The sequence below is a fragment of the Mirounga leonina genome, unplaced genomic scaffold, assembly GCF_011800145.1.
Source record: "Mirounga leonina isolate KUSES-001 unplaced genomic scaffold, KU_Mleo_1.0 Mir_108, whole genome shotgun sequence".
NCBI lineage: Eukaryota > Metazoa > Chordata > Mammalia > Carnivora > Phocidae > Mirounga > Mirounga leonina.
In genome coordinates, this window is record NW_023270237.1 from 77,074 (window position 1) to 98,849 (window position 21,776).

At 34.7% G+C, this 21,776-nt stretch overlaps 1 protein-coding gene across 2 annotated transcripts in view; it reads right to left on the reverse strand.

The window, feature by feature from the left end:
- Positions 1-439: 439 nt before the first annotated feature.
- Positions 440-21,776, reverse strand: part of LOC118019387 (inositol polyphosphate multikinase) — a 44,728-nt gene continuing 23,391 nt past the window's right edge. The window contains exons 4-6 of one of the 2 annotated variants that reach the window (XM_035018515.1): positions 16,161-16,279; positions 4,667-4,748; positions 440-2,774 (exon numbers count right to left, since the gene is read on the reverse strand). In XM_035018515.1, coding sequence (XP_034874406.1) covers positions 2,152-2,774; positions 4,667-4,748; positions 16,161-16,279 — 824 coding nt within the window. In that variant the 3' untranslated portion in view covers positions 440-2,151. Of the gene's footprint in view, positions 2,775-4,666; positions 4,749-16,106; positions 16,280-21,776 lie in introns of both variants that reach the window. The other variant, XM_035018506.1, reaches the window with a different exon arrangement.

Consider the following 21,776-nt stretch of genomic DNA (forward strand, 5'->3'; position numbering starts at 1 on the left):
ACTTAAATTTATTAAATTCATTGTGCATAGGCTGATACCATCCCATACAAAAAAGCCTCTCGTTAAAAGATTCAAAATTGTTAATTATCTGAGCTTAAAGACTTATTGAACTACTGTCCAAATAACAACAACAACAAAAGTCTATATTGTAGGAGAAAAAAAGTAAAATTAAAAAATGTTTGACTATTAGGACTTGAAATCCATCCCCACAAAAAAAGCTACAGCCAATACCCATTTAGGCAGTAGAGAAAAATATGAAGTCTCTGTGAAAAATACTTATACTGACTCTAAATAAAATTAAAATAACAAATTTTGCTATAACAAAATGTATGTTAATTTTTTAAAAAGATTTTATTGATTTATTTGACAGATAGAGTTATAGCAAGAGCAGGAACACAAGCAGGGGGAGGAGGAGAGGAAGAAGCAGGCTTCCCGCTGAGCAGGGAGCCCAATGCGGGGCTCAATCCCAGGACCCCAGGATTGTGACCTGAGCTGAAGGCAGACACATAATGACCGAGCCACCCAGGCACCCCAAAATGTATATGAATTTTAAAGTAATTCAGGTTTAATAATTTGCTAAGCATAGAATTCATAGAGCATTTGGTACTTCTGTCTGTGCTCAGATATTTGCAAAGTACACTTAGAGAGGTTGGGAAGGTGAATAAACATAAAATTGTGATACTTTCCTCCTCACCAAAAAAAACTGCTTAGATTTAAAACTTTAATTTGTAATTCTAGGGGGGAAAGAAGGGGGGAAAGTCCAACAGGCCACAAATCTAAAACATTTTCCAGGAATATGACAAAACTGTTAACTACTTAGATGTGTTATTAGTAAATCAAAGTGCAAGTAATGCTTTCATAAATATCTAACATATTTGTAAATTTAATTTCAAAGTTTTAAATGTTTTCAATAACTAGTTATTTTTTTTAAAAAGGTGGTAAATATGAAACACATAATACTTAAAAATCTAATTTTTCCAGGAAAAATAGCATTCCCCCACCTATCACAAAATTAAATCATAATTTCTCTCTGGAATAGGATATAAAACTGTTTTGAGTAACAGTGAAATAGAAGCATGGATTTAGATATGCGCCAAACTCATAGAGATGCACTAATTTACACGTAGTATTTTTGATAACACAATACTGGATGGTGTCCTTCACTACTTATTAGAATTCTGAGAAACACTTTTTAGCAACATATATTTATACTACTGCTGAACTAAATGGGGACATATAAATACATGAATTTTAAATGAGAAAATTCTCAAAAGCTATTTAAAGGAGAAATAAGACAAAGCTTCAATCATCTACCTTTTGAAGTTGCAGTTAAGAGGAAAAGGTATTATAGCACTTTATAGCACTTTTCACAATGTAGTAAATATAGATTCCAATTTCACATAAATGAAAGATTTTAAAAGAAAACCATTTTGTTCCTTGCAAATAACTTCTCTCTTCTAACCCTGGCAAGAATAATTAGTGACCTTAATTTCAAGATTTTTGTTGTTGTTGTTGTTCAATTATCTTTCTTATGAAGTATAATATATTGAAATATGCATATTAATGGAAATTAAAGAGAAAATCTGCTTTTGGAATGCAATAATTCTAAATCGCTTTACTAAGAAGCACCTTTTGATATGCTGGTCTGAACTTTTAATATAAAACCTGAACAGTACTTAACTGTTCTGAAGTAGAATTTTCTCCAGTTTTAGTAACTTCATACACACATAGTAATACTAAGGACATCAACCTGTGCTTTCTAGATTTTTAAAAGTGTTCTAATAATGTAATGAGTTTAGATATGGCTCATTGTCAAGGTTGGGTGGACAGAGATTTCATGACAGATTGGCTACAGAAAGCTAAATTAACTCTTAATGGCTGAATAATGGTTTGCAGTTTGCTTCAGCCAAACAGATGTTTAAGCCATGTACCACCACATTCCCTGCTTAAGATTCCTTTCTTTATTCTTCATAGTTTTCTAATGAACAAATAATTAGTTTTCCTGAGTAAGATTATAAAAAGATAACCCTTCTACCAAAAGTATAAAGACAAAATGTAGACTCACAATTTTTTTACATAGCTTTACAAGTACAGAGATACTGACTGCTGTTCTTGATTGCTCCTTCCCTTAAGAAGACTGCAGCAAAGGATTCAATTGTCTAAAATACTTTGCAGTACGGTAATTAAATGCCTCAGCCCATAAACATATCCCTCATCTATTGTGTTGCTAGGGAACACATGAGCAAAATCTATCATTCGCACTTCTGCTTCTGAAATCTCTTGGCAACCAGTGGGAAGATGATAAAAAACTTTTTCCAGTTGGGAGAGTACATTTCCATTTAAATGTTCCTGTGACATGCTTTTCCACCCATTGTCTTGCTCTGTATTTTCAACTTTCAATGAAGTCTGACTGTGATGCTTTTTTGAACACATTTTTCTGTGACGAGCATACATCTTGGACAAGCTTTTGCCTACGGAAGCATCTATTTTTCCATTCTCTGTGGAATTTAACACATGAAAGTTATTATTGTACTCCAGTACATCTGTGTCTGACAGCTGCCCTTTGGACAAAAACTTTTCTACCAAAGTTCTGTCATTCGATTTTGTAGGAGTTGGCCGAGATGAACCTTCATAAACAAACAGTAATGAACTTGCATAAAAGTTAAGTTGCTTCTGATTTTCAAACCACTGCAGAATATTCTCAATCTTCTGAATACTGGCAGCAACAGCATCTTTTCTTAAGCAGAATCCATTATGAAAAAACCTGGAGACTCCTATAAACAAGAAAATATTAGGATTATAATGAAATTATGAACTAGCTATCATGTGGGAAATAAACTCATCTTAGATACAATTCATCAATTTCTTCCCTTTACCCCTTGCAATTAGCTGAACAGGCAAAATTCTAGTCAAGACATAGAAACCTGGGCCACAACTTAATTTCTAGTGAAGATTTTTTTTTTTCTTTAAAGATTTTATTTATTTATTTTTTAGAGAGCGAGCGAGAGAGAAACAGCATGAGAGGGGAGAGGGTCAGAGGGAGAAGCAGGCTCCCCGCTGAGCCGGGAGCCCGATGTGGGACTCGATCCCAGGACCCTGGGATCATGACCTGAGCCGAAGGCAGACGCTTAACCATCTGAGCCAGCCAGGTGCCCTCTAGTGAAGATTCTTTTACTAGAAAATGACACTTATGTAAAGTGAAATAAACTATTTAGATTAAAAAAATTATTACACAAAGACTGGTAGTTTAGTTCTCTCTCTATTCTCTTTAGGAATGTGATTCCAAGATTTGCTTCATTTGCCAGTGTGAGGGATTTATTTTTTACTAAGATTACTTGTTAGAAAATCACATTCAAGAGCTAATCTAAAACCTACAGTCAAATCACAACTACGTGTAATGGCATCAACAGCCCATTACCAAAATACCAAATCATAACTATAATAAATTCTTCCTGTTCTTAATATTGATTAAATCAGTCTTCGCAAAAGTTAAGCTCACTTTGGGGATCAATACTACCCCAGGTTGAATATGTTATTCAAAATTGAGACTTTTACATGTTTTAACCGATCAGATTATTAAGCCTCTTTTAAAGTTATTTATGCCTATTTTATCCTATTTGAGAATTTATGGGCATATATAATTTCATTTCTGCTCTTAAACAGTTTGCTCCCCCACTCTGGGACAGAAATCGCTAAAGATGTATATTCACATTAGCCTGCAAAATATTTTAATAAAGAGCCAATCTGAATATTACCTGCTATTGGTTAAGTAAACCAAGGCAAATACTGTTAAGATCACACTGTGTATATTTGTTTTCTATATATAAAATTAAATTTTTGGGGGGCACCTGGGTGGCTCAGTCGTTAAGTGTCTGCCTTCGGCTCAGGTCATGATCCCAGGGTCCTGGGATCGAGCCGCACATGGGGCTCCCTGCCAAGCGGGAAGCCTGCTTGTGTTCCTGCTCTTGCTCTCTCTCTCTGTCAAATAAATAAAATCTTTAAAAAAAATTAAAATTTTTCTTCAAACTATTACACTACATATAAGCTCTTTCCCATCTTAGGCAAAGCTAAGAATAAACTTCTTAATAGAATATTATTTCCAGAAATCTATTAAGGTCTCATTGCTTTTGTAATAGCTTGGCTATAACTATTTTAGAAGTATGTATGTTAACTGACTTTAAACTACTTCTAATGCCATTTATTTATTATGTAATTCTAGAAGCTTATAATATACAACTAAACTAGACATGGGAGATTTCAATAAAAATACATTACATACAACAATACATACTTTAAAGTCTCTTATGTAAAAAGCAGTTTTAATACACTATGATTTACATCCTAGGATTTGAAAGACAACCTCGAGTTTCAGGACTTGAACTATATGGCTGGTTCACAGATGTTCATTATTTTTTTAATGTATAATAATAAATAAGAAATGTGCTAAAATGTAAAAGAAGGCATTCACGGATCCCTGGTTTTGGTGTATTATAAACCAGGGATTATGAATAATTCAATTGTGTAAATTTAAGGATTTATGTTTATTTATTATGGATTGAGTCATTATACTATCATTATACCAAAGAATTAAGATTGAAATTACTTTAGAATTGTTTTGATAACTGTGCAGTAATAAAAGTATTGAAATAGGTTTTTCAATCCTTACCATCCTTTAGAGTTTCTTTTGTTAAGCTTCTTCCATAGTGCTGGTTTTGTGTCTCATAGCTGTCAGAATGAACATGGTAAACCTGCGAGAAAAAGCACTGAATATTAAAAACTAATCGTCCTTGACCATGTGGGGTTTACCCAGCAATGCAAGGATAGTTAAAGATGGGAAGATCTACTCATATTTCATTCTAATAGATTTAAGAAGAAAAAAATCATATCATATCAATGGATGCTGAAAAGGCATTTAAAAAATTTACATCCTCTATTGATGAAAACTCTTTAAAAAGACTGATGAATATTTCCAATATGAAAGAATTAGCGACATCAATCCACCAAAAGTTATCAAGTTTAAAAAGGAAATAAGGAAACATCTGTCCTAAAATACAAGAGGCTTTCAGAAAAAGTATTCTACCACAATGTTTTTTTTATCATCCATCTAATATTGTTCTGGAATTTCTAGCAAATATAAATAGACAAGAGAAAGGGTATAATAACTTGGAATGAAGGAGATAAAAATATTACTCTTTCTAGATAATGGTTGTGTATTGGAAAATCAACTGAAAAATACAAACAATAAGAACTTGAAATGGTGACCGAGTACAAATTGGTACACGGAAATAAGCTTTCATATTTACAAATAATCAGAATATGTAATGCAAGACCCCATTTACAAGTGCAACAACAAAAAAATAAAACAGAGAAATAAACTAAATAAGTGTAAGTCTATATAAAGATATCTTTAAAACATTCCTAAGAACACCCATTGTTCTCAGAGAGGAAACTCAACATCATAAAAGATATCAATTCTACTTAAATTAATCAACACCTAAAATGAGATTATAATAAAACAAATTTTTTTAATCATACAAGCTAATTCTGAAGTTCATATTAAGAAAAACAAGAACAAGCAGGAAAAATCCAAGTAAGAATAATGAGGGAATAGCCTTGCCATCCTACTAGATATTCAAACATAGTTTATTTATATTTTCCAACTTTATTGAGGCACCTATGAGAAATACAATTATATAGAGTATACAACATGATTATTTGCTATACATACATACTGTATAATGATTACTAAGATCAAGACAATTAACACATGCATTACCTCACAGTTGACTCATTTTTTGTGCATGTGTGGTGAGAAGGCTTAAGAGCTACTCTCAGCCAATTTCAAGTATACAGTACTGTATTATTAACTATAGTCACCATGCAGACTATTAACTATAGTCACCAGGTCCTCAGAACTTACTCATCCTGTAACTGAAAGTTTGTACCCTTTGACCTACATCTCCGCACTTCCCCCTCCCCAAGCTCCTAGGAGCCACCATTCTGTTTCCATGAAATTGGTTTTGTTTTTTTTTTGGTTCACATATAAGTGGTACCACACATTTGTCTTTCTTTGTCTGGTTTATTGCACTTAGCGAAATACCCTCCAGGTTCATCCATACTGTTGCACAGCAGAATTTCCTTCTTTCTTGTGGCTGAATAATATTCCATTGTGTGTGTGTGTGTGTGTGTGTAGACACAAACCACATCTTTATCTATTCATCTGTAGGTGATACTTAGATTGTTTCCATATCTTGGCTATCATTAATAATGCTGCAATAAACATAGGAGTGCAGATATCTCCAAGATATTGATTTCATTAAAACGTATCTTTAGACTCAAATACATGAGAAGTTTGTATGTGATAACAGTATTTTAAATCAGTAGAAAAAGACAGATAATTATTAAATAGTGATAGTGTCTTTAGGTAGTGACCTGGAAAAAAGTAAGTTGTATTTATACCTTATATCAGGATAAATTCCAAATACATCAAATATCAAAATGCACAAAATGAAATGATAAAAGTGTTCCCACAAAGATGGAAGAATCCTTGAATAACTGATACTAAGGAAGGCATTTCCAACCAAAACTCAGCAATTTCCTTCATATACAATATGTTTTTAAAAATGTTCATAGTGGGCACCTGGGCAGCTCAGTCATTGGGCGTCTGCCTTCACCTCAGGTCATCATCCTAGGGTCCTCGGGATCTAGCCCTGCATTGGGCTCCCTGCTCAGAGGGAAGCCTGCTTCTCCCTCTCCCACTCCCCCTGCTTGTGTTCCCTCTGTCGCTGTGTCTCTGTCAGATAAATAAAATCTTAAAAAAAAAAAAATGTTCATAGTGTTTTTGCCAAGCAGAAATCAAAAGACAAATAGACACAGAGAAAAGGTATTCAAAATTTATATAATGAACAAAGGGCATGATTACTCTTACTGGAAAATGAATAAAGGACCTAATAGTTCACATAAATCAAACAGCTCTCAAACATACCAGGAGCATGGCCCTCCCCCAAATAGTGAAAAATCAGTGTCCCGGACTTTGCCAAATGTCTCCCTGGAACAAAACTGCCCCTGGTTCAAAACCACTGCTCTGTATCAGGCAGACTGCCAATATCTACCAAAATTATAAATGCATATAAGCCCAGCAATTCCCCTCTAGGAACTTGTCCCATAAATACACTTGCATACTGGTGAAACGAGGTAGGTCTCGTTTACTCATTTTTAACATTATTTGTAATACAAAAGACTGGAAACAATCAAAGGGAGCTGGTGAAATTGTGGTATAATAACAGTGTGCCACTGTGGAGAGATCTTTATGATACATTAAATGGGAAAAAAAAGCAAGATACAAAACTGTGTTCAAAGGAGGTTTTATGATAAAATAACACATATATGCAGTATTTGTATATGTTAAAAATATCTCTGGAAGGATACACTGGGGAAAAAATATAACATCCTGTGTGGAAGGTGAATTCTCACTGTGTATGTTTCTATACTTTCTGGAGTTTGAAGCATACAACAATGTACCTTCTCAAATTTTAATAAATTTTTTAAAGATTTATTATTCTTGAGAGAGAGAGAGCACATGAATGAGTGGGTGGAGGGGCACAGGGAGAGAATCTCAAGCAGACTCCCCGGTGAGTGCAGAGCCCCACTTGGGGCTCATTCTCATGACCCATGAGATTATGACCTGAGCCCAAACCAGAGTCACACGCTTAACCGGCTGAGCCATACAGGCACCCCTTAAATAAGTATTTTTAAGAAGCATTAAGAATATATTGATTTAGGAATTGATATTTTAAACCTTTTAGTCTGCTATAGCTAATTACCATCTATTTCAAATGCTATACTTAACTGAAAAAGTTCAGTTACAACTATGTTCTTAAACATACACATACATATTGCCTATTGAAGAAATACATTTTATCACTGGGCAAAGTGTTACTATGAATGGAAGAAGGCACTTTATAAACATCAAAAATTACATTTGGCTACAGGAAAATTATTTTTGTAAGAACAGTTAAGTATATCCAAAATGTGTTTTAAAAAAACCACTCATGTTCTCTATACACATAAATAGGTTTAAAAGAGGATTCTTGAAAAATATAAACAAATTAATTAAATAAAAGAGAATTTCCAATATGATAGAGGTGTTAGCTAACCTAATGCTAAGGTGGTAACCATACTGTAATATATAAATGTATCAAATCAACATGTTGTACACCTTAAAATTACACAATATTATATGTCAATTATATGGCAATAAAAAAGGATGAAATTGAGAAAATTAATAATCTGAATAAATTAATACAAAATATGAGAAGAATTTTCAAATACACAGTTATGTGAACACTAGAAAATGTACAAAAAAACCATCATTTTCAAAATAAAACCTATTCTACTAATTTAGGGGTGTACTTATCTGAGCTAAATTATATTTCACATATGAGAATCTAAATTTCACATACAGACTAAAGTTAAATAGTTTTAGTGGAACTCCTTTATTGATATTCTCTCTTCCTCTATTTCTACTTTACAGTTAACACTGGAATGGGAAGAGAGAGGAGAATTTCTCCATCCCTACCGACTGCCCAGTCTTGGTCAGCAGCAAAGATATTTGTAAATCAAAAGTTACACACCAACCTTGAAAACACCTAAATATGTAGCAAAAAAAAAAAAAAAGAATTTTTTTAATGGAAAGGAAAGCTGGGAGACATGAGTAGGGCAGAATAACGAGCAAAAACTGGGGAGCCTGGCTGGCTCTGTCAATGGAGCCTACTTAAAAACAAAAAACAAAAAACAAAACAACAACAAAAAACAAGCAAAAGAAGTTCTAGCACTTCCTGGATTATATCTCACCACAGGAGTTGCTCATTTTATATGAACTTACGTCTGAGGCAAACAAATACAAATATCTTTAGCAAAACACCTTTCCTATTAAGTCAATTCAAATTTGAAAGGTTACTATCATCCATTACTATAAAGAAAAAAAGATATACAGAGTCTGATCTTTAGACGATGTGATCAATAAATACCAAAAGAGAAGAATCTTTTCCCCAAGTAACTAGGAACCAGTGATTAAGAAAAGGTACTTCTCTCCAAAAAGTATGTCAAAACTTTAAGCTGTTGCCAAAAATATACTGGAACATCTGAAAATTAAATCATTTAAAGTCTTGAATTATATGTTTTATTTATTTATTTTTTTGATTTTATTTATTTATCTGACAGAGAAAGACACAGTGAGAGAGGGAACACAAGCAGAGGGGGTGGGGGAGGGAGAAGCAGGCTTCCCGCTGAGCAGGGAGCCTGAGGCGGGGCTTGATCCCAGGACACCAGGATCATGACCTGAGCCTAAGGCAGACACGTAACGACTGAGCCACCCAGGAGCCCCGAATTATGTTTTAAAGAAATTTTAGGTAAATTTCTACAAACTACATTTTAATTACGTTTAGCTCATAAATATAATAAATTCCTGTAATTACATAGCTCTTGCTTTCAGAATACAAAACTGGAAAATTAAACAAAAATGTATACAATAGTCAATCCATAAGGACACTATTTCAAAAACCAGTAAGTCCTAAAGCAGGCTGCTGATATACTAACTTCTCTTAAGTCTGATACTTTAATATACACCCCACCTACCTATATACAGTATGTTTCAGTCACCTTACATAAACTCCTGTTTCACAATATGCTCTACTTCTCAATTTTCTACCTGTTACTTTCCCTTGTTGCCAGTTCAAAAGACAGGTATCACCTGCTTTTCAAGTTTGTGTGACGCCACTTTACTTTTACGAAAGAACTACATTAGTATCCGTTTTTGCTAACCAAAAGAGGTCCGAAGAGGATTTTCACTTCTATAAAGAAAGACAAAAAGTGAAAATAGTGTTCAGCCTTTGTTTTGTAGTAACTGTTACTTACAGAAGCAACAGGAACCCCAGCAGCAAGAACAGCACCACCAAACTGCTTCCCAGGGAACTGCACTCAGCATTCCAGCATCATGCTGCCCTACCTTTGAACTGTCTGTGAGTATCTGTGCTTTACCTTGATGAATTTTGTGCATCCATTAGCAAGATGTAGCGTAAGGTATCAGAAAAACCTGAGGGGTTATTTTTTGGGTGTGGGAACATTCAAAATTTTTCCATATAAATTATGGTAACTGAGTTTTCACTTGATGCCATTTCAGATTACAAAAAGTTTCATGGGAACACTCTACTTTCAGAGAGCAGGGAAAAACTGTACCATCTTTTTTTTTTTTAAGATTTTATTTATTTATTTGACAGAGAGATAGACAGAAGAGCACAAGCAGAGGGAGTGGCAGAGGGAGAGGGAGAAGCAGGCTCTGCACTGAGCAGGGAACCCGATGTGGGACTCGATCCCAGGACCCTGAGATCATGACCTGAGCCGAAGGCAGACGCTTAACCATCTGAGCCACCCAGGCGCCCAAAACTGTACCATCTTTTCTAAAGTCACTCTATAACCCTCCTCTCTTGACTCCCTTGCTCTTATAGGCCCCTACTCTGTTTCTATGTCTTTTGTAACACATATCTCAATAAATCTTGTTATTAAATCAATGATGAGTGTTTTATTTTTTGAAGATTTTTTTTTCATTTTTTAAGTCATCTCTACACCCAGCATGAGGCTCAAACTCACAATCCTGAAACCAAGAGTTGTATGCTCCACTAACTGAGCCAGCCAGGTGCCAGAAAATTAATCTTTTTTTTTTTTAAAGATTTTCTTTTCTTTTTTAATTTAAATTTTAGTTAGTTAACATAAAATGCAATATTGGTTTCTGGAGTAGAATTCAGTGATTCATCACTTACATACAATACCCAGTGCTCATCACATCAAGTGCCCTCTTTAATACCCATCTAGCCCATCCCCCACCCTTCTCCCTCCATCAACCCTCAGTTTGTTCTCTACCATTAAGAGTCTCTATAGCTTCTTTCCCTCTCTCCTTTATTTCTTTTTCCTCTTCCCATATATTCATCTATTTTCTTTCTTAAATTTCATATGAATGAGCTCATATGGTATTTGTCTTTCTCTGACTTATTTCACTTAGCATACTACATTCTAACTCCATCCATGTTGTTGCAAATGGCAAGATTTCATTTTTCTTTGAGTCTTATCATCTACACCATCTTGGGGTCAATGAAATATAGTATAATTACTGAAAGTCATTAAATATAAAGAATTCCTAGAGGCACCTGGGTGGCTCAGTAGGTTAAGCATCCAACTCTTGATTTTGGTTCAGGTCATGATCTCAGGGCCGTGAGACTGAGCCCCGTGTCAGGCTTTGTGCTGGGCATGGAGCCTGCTTAAGATTCTCTCTCTCTTCCTCTGCCCCTTCCCCTGCTTGCGCACCCTCTCTCTCTCTCAAAAAAAAAAAAATTAAGTAAGTAAATAAATATAAAAAAATAAAGAAAGATCCTAAGTCAGCACAGAGAATTGGCAAGTTATTCTACCCACAAAATCTCTTCTACTACTGGCTGAAAACAATAGAAAAATATTTAAATATATTTTAAACATTTGATATATTTGATAAACTTCAGTCTAGTCAGTGATATCAAGGGATTTTTTTTGTTTAGAGGCATGACTTTCCTGGGGGGAAATTTTAAACTTTAGAGTATTAATTCTAAAATTACCCAACTCTGGGGTGCCTGGATGGCTCAGTCGTTAAGCGTCTGCCTTCCGCTCAGGTCATGATCCCAGGGTCCTGGGATCAAGCCCCACATCGGGCTCCCTGCTCTGCAAGGGGCCTGCTTCTCCCTCTCCCACTCCCCCTGCTTGTATTCCCTCTCTCTCTGTGTCTCTCTTTGTCAAATAAATAAATTAAAATGTTAAAAAAAAATAAGATCAAAGTATCCAACTCTATTATTAGTCTATAAATCCACTGTGACTAAAGAGTTCAATGAATTTACCACCTTCCAAAGAAATAATGAAAAATTTAACCTTAACATTATTCCTATTAAAATTCAAGGTTTATCTCCTATTTTTAATATCCTAGAATTGTATAAGTAAATCTATATTCACATCATTTTCATTTATTATCTCATACTTCAATCATATCCTTTCTTAGATAATTAAACAATATGTTAACTATTGTATAAAGGAAGTTATGAGTACAAAAATAATAGGAACACAAATTGATCCAGTATGATCGCCACCAAAATCCGAACTGGCATTTTTTTGCAGGAACTGACAATTACAACTTAATCCTAAAATTCACGTGTAAATTTAAGGAGGACCCAGAATTAGTCAAAACAATCTTGAAAAAAGGAAGAATAAAATTAGAGCTGTCACGATTTCTGATTTCAAAGCTTACTCCAAGGCTACAATAGTGTGGTTCCAAAACATATTTGCAAATCATATATTTGATAAGGGAGTAATATCTAAAATATAAAAGTACTCATACAATTTAATAGAAAAAAATCTAATTAAAAAAATGGGCAGAGGAACTAAATAGACATTTTTTCCAAGGAAAATATCCAAACAGCCAACAGGAACATCAAAAGGTTCTCAACATCACTAATCTCAGGGAAACACAAATCAAGACCACAGTGACATTACCTCACACCTGTTAGAATGGCTATCATCAAAAAGACAAGCAATAATAAGGACTGGCCAGAATATGGAAAAAGGAATTACACTTCTTCCCTGGGAATTATACTCAGCATCTCAGCATCAAGCCACCAGAGCTTTTACGGAAAACAGTATGGAGGCTCCTCAAAAAATTAAAAAACAGAACTACCACATGATCCAGCAATTCTACTTCTGGGTATATATTCAAGGAAATGAAAACAGAACTATCAGAGAGATAATTTTCATAGAACTAGGGGGAGTTGAAAGACTGGAAGAAAAAGAGGGGTGACTGCTAGTAGGTATGGCATTTCTTTTGAGGGTGATAAAAATATCCTGAAGTTGAATGTGGTGATGGTTGCCCAACTCCACAAATATACTAAAACCAATGAACCATATATTTAAATGAGTGAACTGAAGGATATGTAAATTATATCTCAATAAAGTTATTATTAAAAAAATACAAACAGAAGAACTACTTCTCTGGGTAAACCACATACCCCAAGAATGCCAAATCACACAATGTCTTATTTATCCTCTGTATATGTACCCTAAAGGTAACGGAAACCCGCTGCAGAATTTTTAAATAGGGTAATGTCCTAATTAGATATACCTTTTGCAATGTTTGATGAACAGACTGGAAGAGAGCAAAACTGAACTTGAGAGATCAGTTAAGACTAGAGTCTGGAAAGGGATAATGGGACTCAAGAGATGTTTGGGAATTAAGATCAACAGAACTGATGGATGGTTCTGAGATGTGATAGTACTACAAGTTTTCTCCTTTGTAAAACTGTATGTATGGTGATGCCATTTACTGGGATAGGGAATAATAGAGATGTTACTATTGTTGTGGTTGTTAGTTTGCAAAAAGGATGTGTGTCAGTTTTTAATATATTCATTCTAGATGTCTTTACATTATCCAAGTAAAGGTCAGATTAGGAGAGCAAAGAAAAACCAGAGGCAGAAGATACACATTTGGGTGTTACCAGTGTAAGTGAAAATGAACCAATTAAGAACAAAAGACACTGCTTAGGAAGAAACAGAAAGAAAAAAGGAGTAAAATGGAACTGAGCAGAATACCTCAACATTTAAAGAATAAACAGAAAGAAATGAGCTGGTAAAGAAGACTGCAAAGTGGTCTTAGGAAACAGCCAGGAGAGGGTGTCATGAACACTAAGAGAAAAAGTTTTAAGGAGGACTTAGCTTTGAAAGCTGCTTTTCAAAGTAAAGTGAGTAATGAAAAATGTCATTTGGACCTAGTAACAGTGAAGATTGTTAAGGTCTTTAGGGACCTTAGTAAGGAGCAAATCTGGAGGGATGATCAAACAGAAGCCAGACTGGAATAAGTTTAAGAATATTGAGTGGAGGGGTGCCTGGGTGGTTCAGTCCGTTAAGCGTCCGACTCGATTTTGGCTCAGGTCATGATCTCAGGGTCATGAGATCGAGCCTGTGTCAGGCTCCGAGTTCAGCACAGAGTCAGCTTGAGATTCTCTCTCTCCCTCTCCCCTTCCCTCTGCCCTTCCCCCCACTTGCAGGATGCACATGCGCGCTCTTTCTTTCAAATAAATAAATAAAATCTTTTTTTAAAAAAATAAAAGAATACTGAGTGGAAACGCAATAGAAATAACTAGTTCAGCTGTGAAGGGGAGGCAAGTCAAATCCACGGCTGGAGAGCAGAGCACAGTAAAGGCAGGTTTTGAGGTTTTGTTACTGAAAACATTGAGTAATTTGAACATATTCAAAACAAAGTTAAAGAGTCAGTAGATAGAGACAGAAGTTGAAGATATAAGAAAACCAAGAGAGAATCAATAGTATTAGGTTCCTGAAGAGGTGGTAGGACTGAGGTCCAGAGGACACAGGGAAGGGCTACGCTTAGACTAGAGGATGAAAAATTCTTCAATGTGACAGGAAGAAATAAGAAGGAATGAAAGTACTTGCAGGTTAGGTATGTACATCTGTTAGCAGAAAATTAAAGGAAATCCTGTCTGATAGCTTTTATTTTTTCTGAAGCGGAAGGCAAATTCATCTGCTAAGAGTGAGAAGGAAAGTGGGAGGGTGAGAGATCTGACAACAGTGAAGGTTTAAATAGTTGCCCAGTTATAGTCCTATGGGATATTTATTCCTTGTTTAACATTATTCCATTATCCTTTTTTTTCTTTACCATATACCCACAATTAATTATGGTTTTCTAAAATGAAATAACTGTACAACATTTCTTTGGTTTTATTTATAATCAGAATACCAAATTCAACTGTGCTGTTATTACCATCACATTAACAATTCATCTATAATACTTCTGTATTGCAGTTTAAAAGTCAAAAGGAACACCTATATATATGATCTTACATGATGAATTTCAAAACTGGCCATTATGCTTATATAGGTAAGCAATCATTTATCATATATACAAATTTTACCTCCATACATCTAGAAGGCATACCATTTATTCAGAGGATTTTATTCCACATTACTTAACTGTGGCATACTGTTTGCAAAGATGGCCTCAACAAGCCTTCCCATCCTTGTGTGCACTGCTATTTATATTGTGACTTCTCTATTCCCACCATCAGAAGCGGAGTCTATTTCTCTTCCCTATCAATATGGGCTGGCCCTGTGATATACTTTGTCCTACAGATGTGACATCAAATGACTTCCTAATGTAGATTTCAAGAGACCTTATAGCTCTCAATCTTGCCTTCTTGGAATATGAAGAAGCTCCAGCTAGCTTTCTGGAACATGAGAGATCACAGGGGAAAAGGCCCAGGCAACAGTACTATCTCCCAGACATGACAGTGAGGTCATTTTAGACCATCTAGCCCTAGCTGAGTCACCAAATGAGCATAGCCATATGAGGGACCCTAAGTGAGATCAGCAAATTGTCTACCTGAACCCAACTCAACTGTCAACCTACAGAATCATGAGCAAATAAAACAACTGTTTTAAAATACAGTCTGAAGAAATAACCTAATTTTAAATTTCCCTTTTCTATTTTAAAAATACAGAAAAAACTGAATATATAAACTTAATTACTTTTCTCATGGCAAATCATAAATAATATCACATTTACTTATCACATTATTTTGCACCTAAACTTAAGCTTGGGTGGCTCAGTTGGTTAAGCGACTGCCTTTGGCTCAGGTCATGATCCTGGAGTCCCTGGATCGAGTCCCGCATCGGGCTCCCTGCTCAGCAGGGAGTCTGCTTCTCCCTCTGACCCTCCCCCCTCTCATGTGCTCTCTCTCATTCTCTCTCAAATAAATAAATAAAATCTTAAAAAAAAAAAAAAAAATTACCGAAGTCACAGTCTTGTGGTTCAGCCATTCATTCATTCATTATATACTATGTGTCAGAATAACTCCAGACACTGACCATATATTAGTGAACAAAGGAAACTAAAATCCCTGCCTGCATTGGAGAGATATGGACAACCCAAATCCAAAATATATTATCTTCTAATATGTAAGTATAATTAACATCTGTATTTTTCAAGGGAGGAACATGTAAAGAGAAATGTTACCAATAATCACTCTTACCCTCATGCCAAGCACCAAGAACCCAATCTCTTCCATTAATGGGTACTTGCTGACCTGTTGCTTAATCTTCTCAGATGAGGCAAAAGGATCATAACTCTTTCGCCCTATCTTTACATCCATTATACAGGGCTTATTAAATTTATGGGTCACATCTTCCAGTTTTAAGTATAAATCTGTTATTAAAGAAAAACCTTAATTAGTAATAAGCAAACATATTACTACCCAGATAACTGCCAGGGGAAAACAATATGAGGAATCTTAAAACTTAGAAAAAAATTAAAATAAATCCAGAGTCAATAATTATTATTACTCCATCTGAAAAAAAAATGACCAACAAATTTATAACAAGTATAAATATCACAGAGAAACTCTTGCAGGAAGTGATTAAATAATATTCAATCATAAGCAAAAGGATAAGGTTTCTAAGGACATTAAAATGAGATTATTTCAAAAGCTGTTTCAGAATGCATTCCCCTTTTGAATATATTTTATGTCATCTGTGCCTTAGCAGATCTCTTAGTATTTTAATAATTCTTAAAAATCTTCATTTAAAATTAGTAATAGGAATAAATCCTTCCCACAGAGTACACAACAGAAGTATAGTTTAAGAAATGTAAATCAATCTAAATTATGGTCACTGCCAAATATATATTCTAGTCTCACTAGTCGCAAAAGAAAAATAAATATCTTGCTTAGAATATAAGCATTCATCAAAAGCTCATCTGTAAACTACTTTGGCATCCTGCATACATCTTCCCACAGAAAACTATTATAAATGGAGATTCAAGTAAAAGATTATAAAAGTTCCAGTTATTATATACTGAAGCTGAACTAATTACAGCTTAGCTTGAAAGTAAAGTCTAGGTACACTGACGGAAATTCTCTCTTTACTTGATGGAAGGAAGGAAAGGAAAGAAGGAAATTCTCTCTTTACTTGATGAAAGAATCTTCCCAAAGTTCTGATTGAGATCATAATTTTCAGTTATGAATATGTAAAGCATTTCTCTCAAAAACTTTTTCTCAAAAACAGAAAAGCTTTTATCTGCTTTTTACCAAAGTAGCAAAGTTAGAGAAGGTATGTATTTTCTATGAATTAAAAAAAAGGCCACCAGAGAAAAAAGAAGACTTACCCTCTTTTCCTTTACCTTGACCCACCAAGCATAGTTATTAAATTACAACAAAGAAGTCTGGGTTGAACTAAAAGTGAGAACAAACCTGGTAGAGCTTATGAAAGTTTTAAGCCCCTCAGATTTAAGGGGCATAAATCTTTTCCTTGAGATAAGAAATAAAGAGGTAAGTTTTATTCCTTAATCAAGGAAGATGGGGGCAAGGTCATGATTTTGTAGAACTAGGTGAAGTCAAGCCCAAATATGACAAAAAACTACACCCTAAGAAACCAGCACTGGCACACAGGAAGAAGTATGACACATTTTAAAAAAGGACTCTCACAAGCAGACATGTTCAACAAGAGAAAACAAAAGGTCTGGATACAGACATAGGACTGTTGACAATGAAAGGTAATGGCACAGTGGGAATATCCTGATCAAGAAATTGGAACCCGGGCGCCTGGGTGGCTCAGTTGGTTAAGCGACTGCCTTCGGCTCAGGTCATGATCCTGGAGTCCCAGGATCGAGTCCCACATCGGGCTCCCTGCTCAGCGGGGAGTCTGCTTCTCCCTCTGACCCTCCTCCCTCTCATGCTCTCTGTCTCTCATTCTCTCTCTCTCAAATAAATAAATAAAATCCTAAAAAAAAAAAAAAGAAATTGGAACCCATCCAAGCTTCTGTGCTTTAAAAGATAACCACAGGATGGGGTGAGAAGATGGGGAAGAAAGCAGCATAGAACAGTCCCCTTCATATTCTCTCCTCCCATCTCCAGCTACCTTGAGCGAAAGTAAAGGAAACAGATCCATCATTTTCCTATAGCTGTGTAAAAATTTCAGTAACAAGGTTTATATTTCAAATATCAGAAAAGACTAATTAGAACCTAGTATGGTAAATCACTGACATTCACAAGTGTATCATTAATTTCTATAACTCAAGAGACCCCAAAAGTCTTCCTGAGGTGAGGCGATGGATGGGAGTATAAAGATAGTGAGTGAACTTAGCTAAGTATCATAGCATCTTTACCTCAGTGTAGGGTTATTATTTTCTACTTGCCAATTTGGTAGTGATTAAAAACAAACAATAAACTGTTTTTTGGTAATAAGATAGAGATGCCAGAAGTGAGAGTAGATTACAAATCTTAATATAAAATCTCTATTTCCTCCTCCCCTCTTGGGAAGAAGGAAAATACAAATGCAAATCCCATATATAGTAGGAATACAATAAATGTTTGCTGAATGAATGAATGTTTGCTTTTCTCATTTCTACTGCCCAGCGGGACTTTGGGTTTGGCCTCACTAACACTGTAAGAACTGAGTCGTTCCTTCAGTAAACAGGCCTGAGCTTCTTGGCTTTTATTTGACATTTATTTCAACTAGCCAAATGTGTTTTTCTTTACCTTACTTTCAGGTTCTTGATATGTGATATATGACTTGAATTACCAAATAACTGCTAAATTATTAACAGCTTTAAGTAAATACCCCTTAAATTAAGGCCTACTGAGTTGGCTTAGTGTTTTTCTTTTAGTCCCCTGGCCTTGATATTTTTTTTAAGTGAAATTAAGAATTTGAGACTATAATTTCTATCCTTCCCTCTAAGTTGTAAAAATAAACATCAAAACCTGCTTTAGAGATGCAGACTTTTAAGGCTATAATGTCATATATCTAGCAGTTTGCCACAAGTGCTTTTGAATGAAATAGGTAAATAGGAAAATGGGGCATGATTTGAGCACTGAAACCTTTACTGATTTTTTTTTTTTTTTACAGGTTGTTATCACTAGAGGTAAGTCTGAATACTAATTCTCTCTGAAAAATGCTATTAGCAAATTATTTCGCTAGCATAGAGCTTCATTCAAAGTAGGTCAATCTTGAGATTCAGTAATTTATTTTTTTAATTTTTTTATTTTTTTAAAATTTTATTTGAGAGAGAGAGAGAAATCACATGAGAGGGGGGAGGGTCAGAGGGAGAAGCAGACTCCCTGCCGAGCAGGGAGCCCCATGCGGGACTCGATCCAGGGACTCCAGGATCATGACCTGAGCCGAAGGCAGTCGCTTAACCAACTGAGCCACCCAGGTGCCCCAAGATTCAGTAATTTAAATGCTCAAAGGCATTTTACTACAGGGGAGTTTCAATTGTAAGGCAATGCCGCAGACTGGATAACAAAGGACACTTTTTCAGCAAGGCCCCTCTGGGTATAGAATGGAGCAGTAGTTTTAATTTTCAGGTAAACAGAAAATATGTTCTAAAACTCATCCAAAAAATCAGATGGACTAAGGATAAGATAAATGTTCTATGTGGAATAGTTTTAAGTCTCTTCTGACCAAGGTCAAGGAAATAAACTACTTTAATATGATGTTTGGAAAATAATTACGATATGATTATTTAATATGATGTAACTTGCAAGATATGATTTTGAATGAAGAGAGGTGATTTTTACATATATATGCATATACATGTGTATATTTGTATGTTGTATACATCATAAATATTGAAAGAATAATAACTAGATTTACTTTTTTAAATTCTGAAAAGCTCTATTTAGGATAACAGATTCTGATAAAGCCAGTCTGCTAGAGGTCAAAGGACTGGCATTTGTGAAACTCAGATCTAAGGAGATATTCTGTAAAGGCTACTCTTGGTTTTTGTATAATAAATAAAAGGACATCTACTTTTTATAAATACGGGGAGCTCATTACAAGAGGTCACACTGACTAGACACATAGTTAAGTTTAAGAGGCTTTGGCTATAAATCTATTGTTTATTAATTTATGAGAAGTCTACACAGAATTTCTATATTTCATTAATTTTTTGAGGTAAAGATCATGAAAATAACTACCAGGTATTCAGAAATACACCACTTCATGCTGTTCTAAGCAGATTACTAAGTAAGATTTCTCAGTGGCTTTACCAATGACATGGTTAGCGTGCTCAAAATATTTATATACTTCATGCTGTTGATGACCGTGTAAGATTACCCAAGGTTACTATGGCTGAAGGAAGCTTCCTATTTTAAATATATTTTCTAATTAAATATGTATAATTAAATATAATTACCTTTAATATAAATTAAATATAATACTTACATTGTTTTGTAATACATTAAGCACAAAAAATTCCTATAGCAAATTTTCTACTGCTGGAATATATTCCTGGCACTCTAAGAAAGAGGCGGAAAATTCCCAGTATCAAAAGAGAAAAAAATAGAAACATTTGAAATACTGTGGAAAAACTGAAAGACCTACATATAACTAAACAGTAAAGATAATTAGTTCCTTAGACTTATTTAGATGCTCTTACTGAATATTACTGATTGTATAAATTATGAGACTATAGGTTCCAAGTTTCATCAAATTCTTCGTCACCATCTCTAGAAAGTCTACTAGGTATTGATTACCGTCTTCATTTCTGAACCTCTCAAAAAGGAGAAAAGGCCAGATGAGGAGCCCAATTCCAACTATGAAGCCATATGGAAAAACAGACAAGGCCTTGCTTCTGCTTTCCACTGCAATCATCGGTCATTTCTAAAAGCAAGATAAACTCAAAGTAGAAAGAATTATAGGCAGAGACCTTGAGCCTCCAAATTTGACATAAGTGTGAAGGAGAGAACAGACATGTATGACAGCTTATTTCAGTGCATGCTTCCTAAAATTTGACTAGTAGCTAGATCCAGAAACCTAACAATTAACAGGCTGCCGGAGATTACATTTAAAAACTCTAAATTTGCTCAAACCCACTTGAAGATATACTTTTCTATCTCCCTAAATAACTATCAATAAAAGGCTTTTGATAGTACATGTACTAGGCATCTATGTTTATACAGATACAGATGAGATTTAATATATATAACTAACTCAAAATCTTCAAAGATAATTCACAAATGTTTTAACTTAAAAAAAAAATCCATTGGTCATGTTCTAAAATTAGTTAATAGTGATGATTGTACAACTCTATGAATATACTAAAAACTACTGAATTGTATACTTTAAATGAGTGGCTTTTATGATACATCACATAACTTAATAAAGCTATCATAAAAAAATCAAAAGAAAAAAACCTTATCGGTCAGCACATTCTTATGCTTCACTGAAGTTACAATAATTTGCTAAGCAAATTTGCAGTACTTTCTACACTTTACTATTCTGGGTTACAAGAACTATGTCAAGCTTTATAAAACTACTGTGAGCACCTAAAAAACATGCTCGGGGTGGGGGTCGGGGGGAAGGCCAGTTATTCCTATGTAAAATACAGTAATGCAAATCACAGTGTTCTAAAATCTAAGAAAATATTTGGTTTCATGATATATTTATATTTATTTCATTATCAAAAGGATAAAAATAGAAAAATGATCCCATGAATTCTCTAGTAAAATCAAAGCTAAACACGTGCATAGTGCAACAATTTTTGTCTAATTTCCTCCAGAGCTAAAAAATTGAAAAGGAATTAGGAAATCCCCTGAGGCAATTGTTGGTATTACTGAACCATTCTGTACACATATACTTTTTTATTCCTGTCCTTTTCCCCCTTTTATTTACATTTTCTCCTCTCTCCTCTCATTTTCCTCACTTCA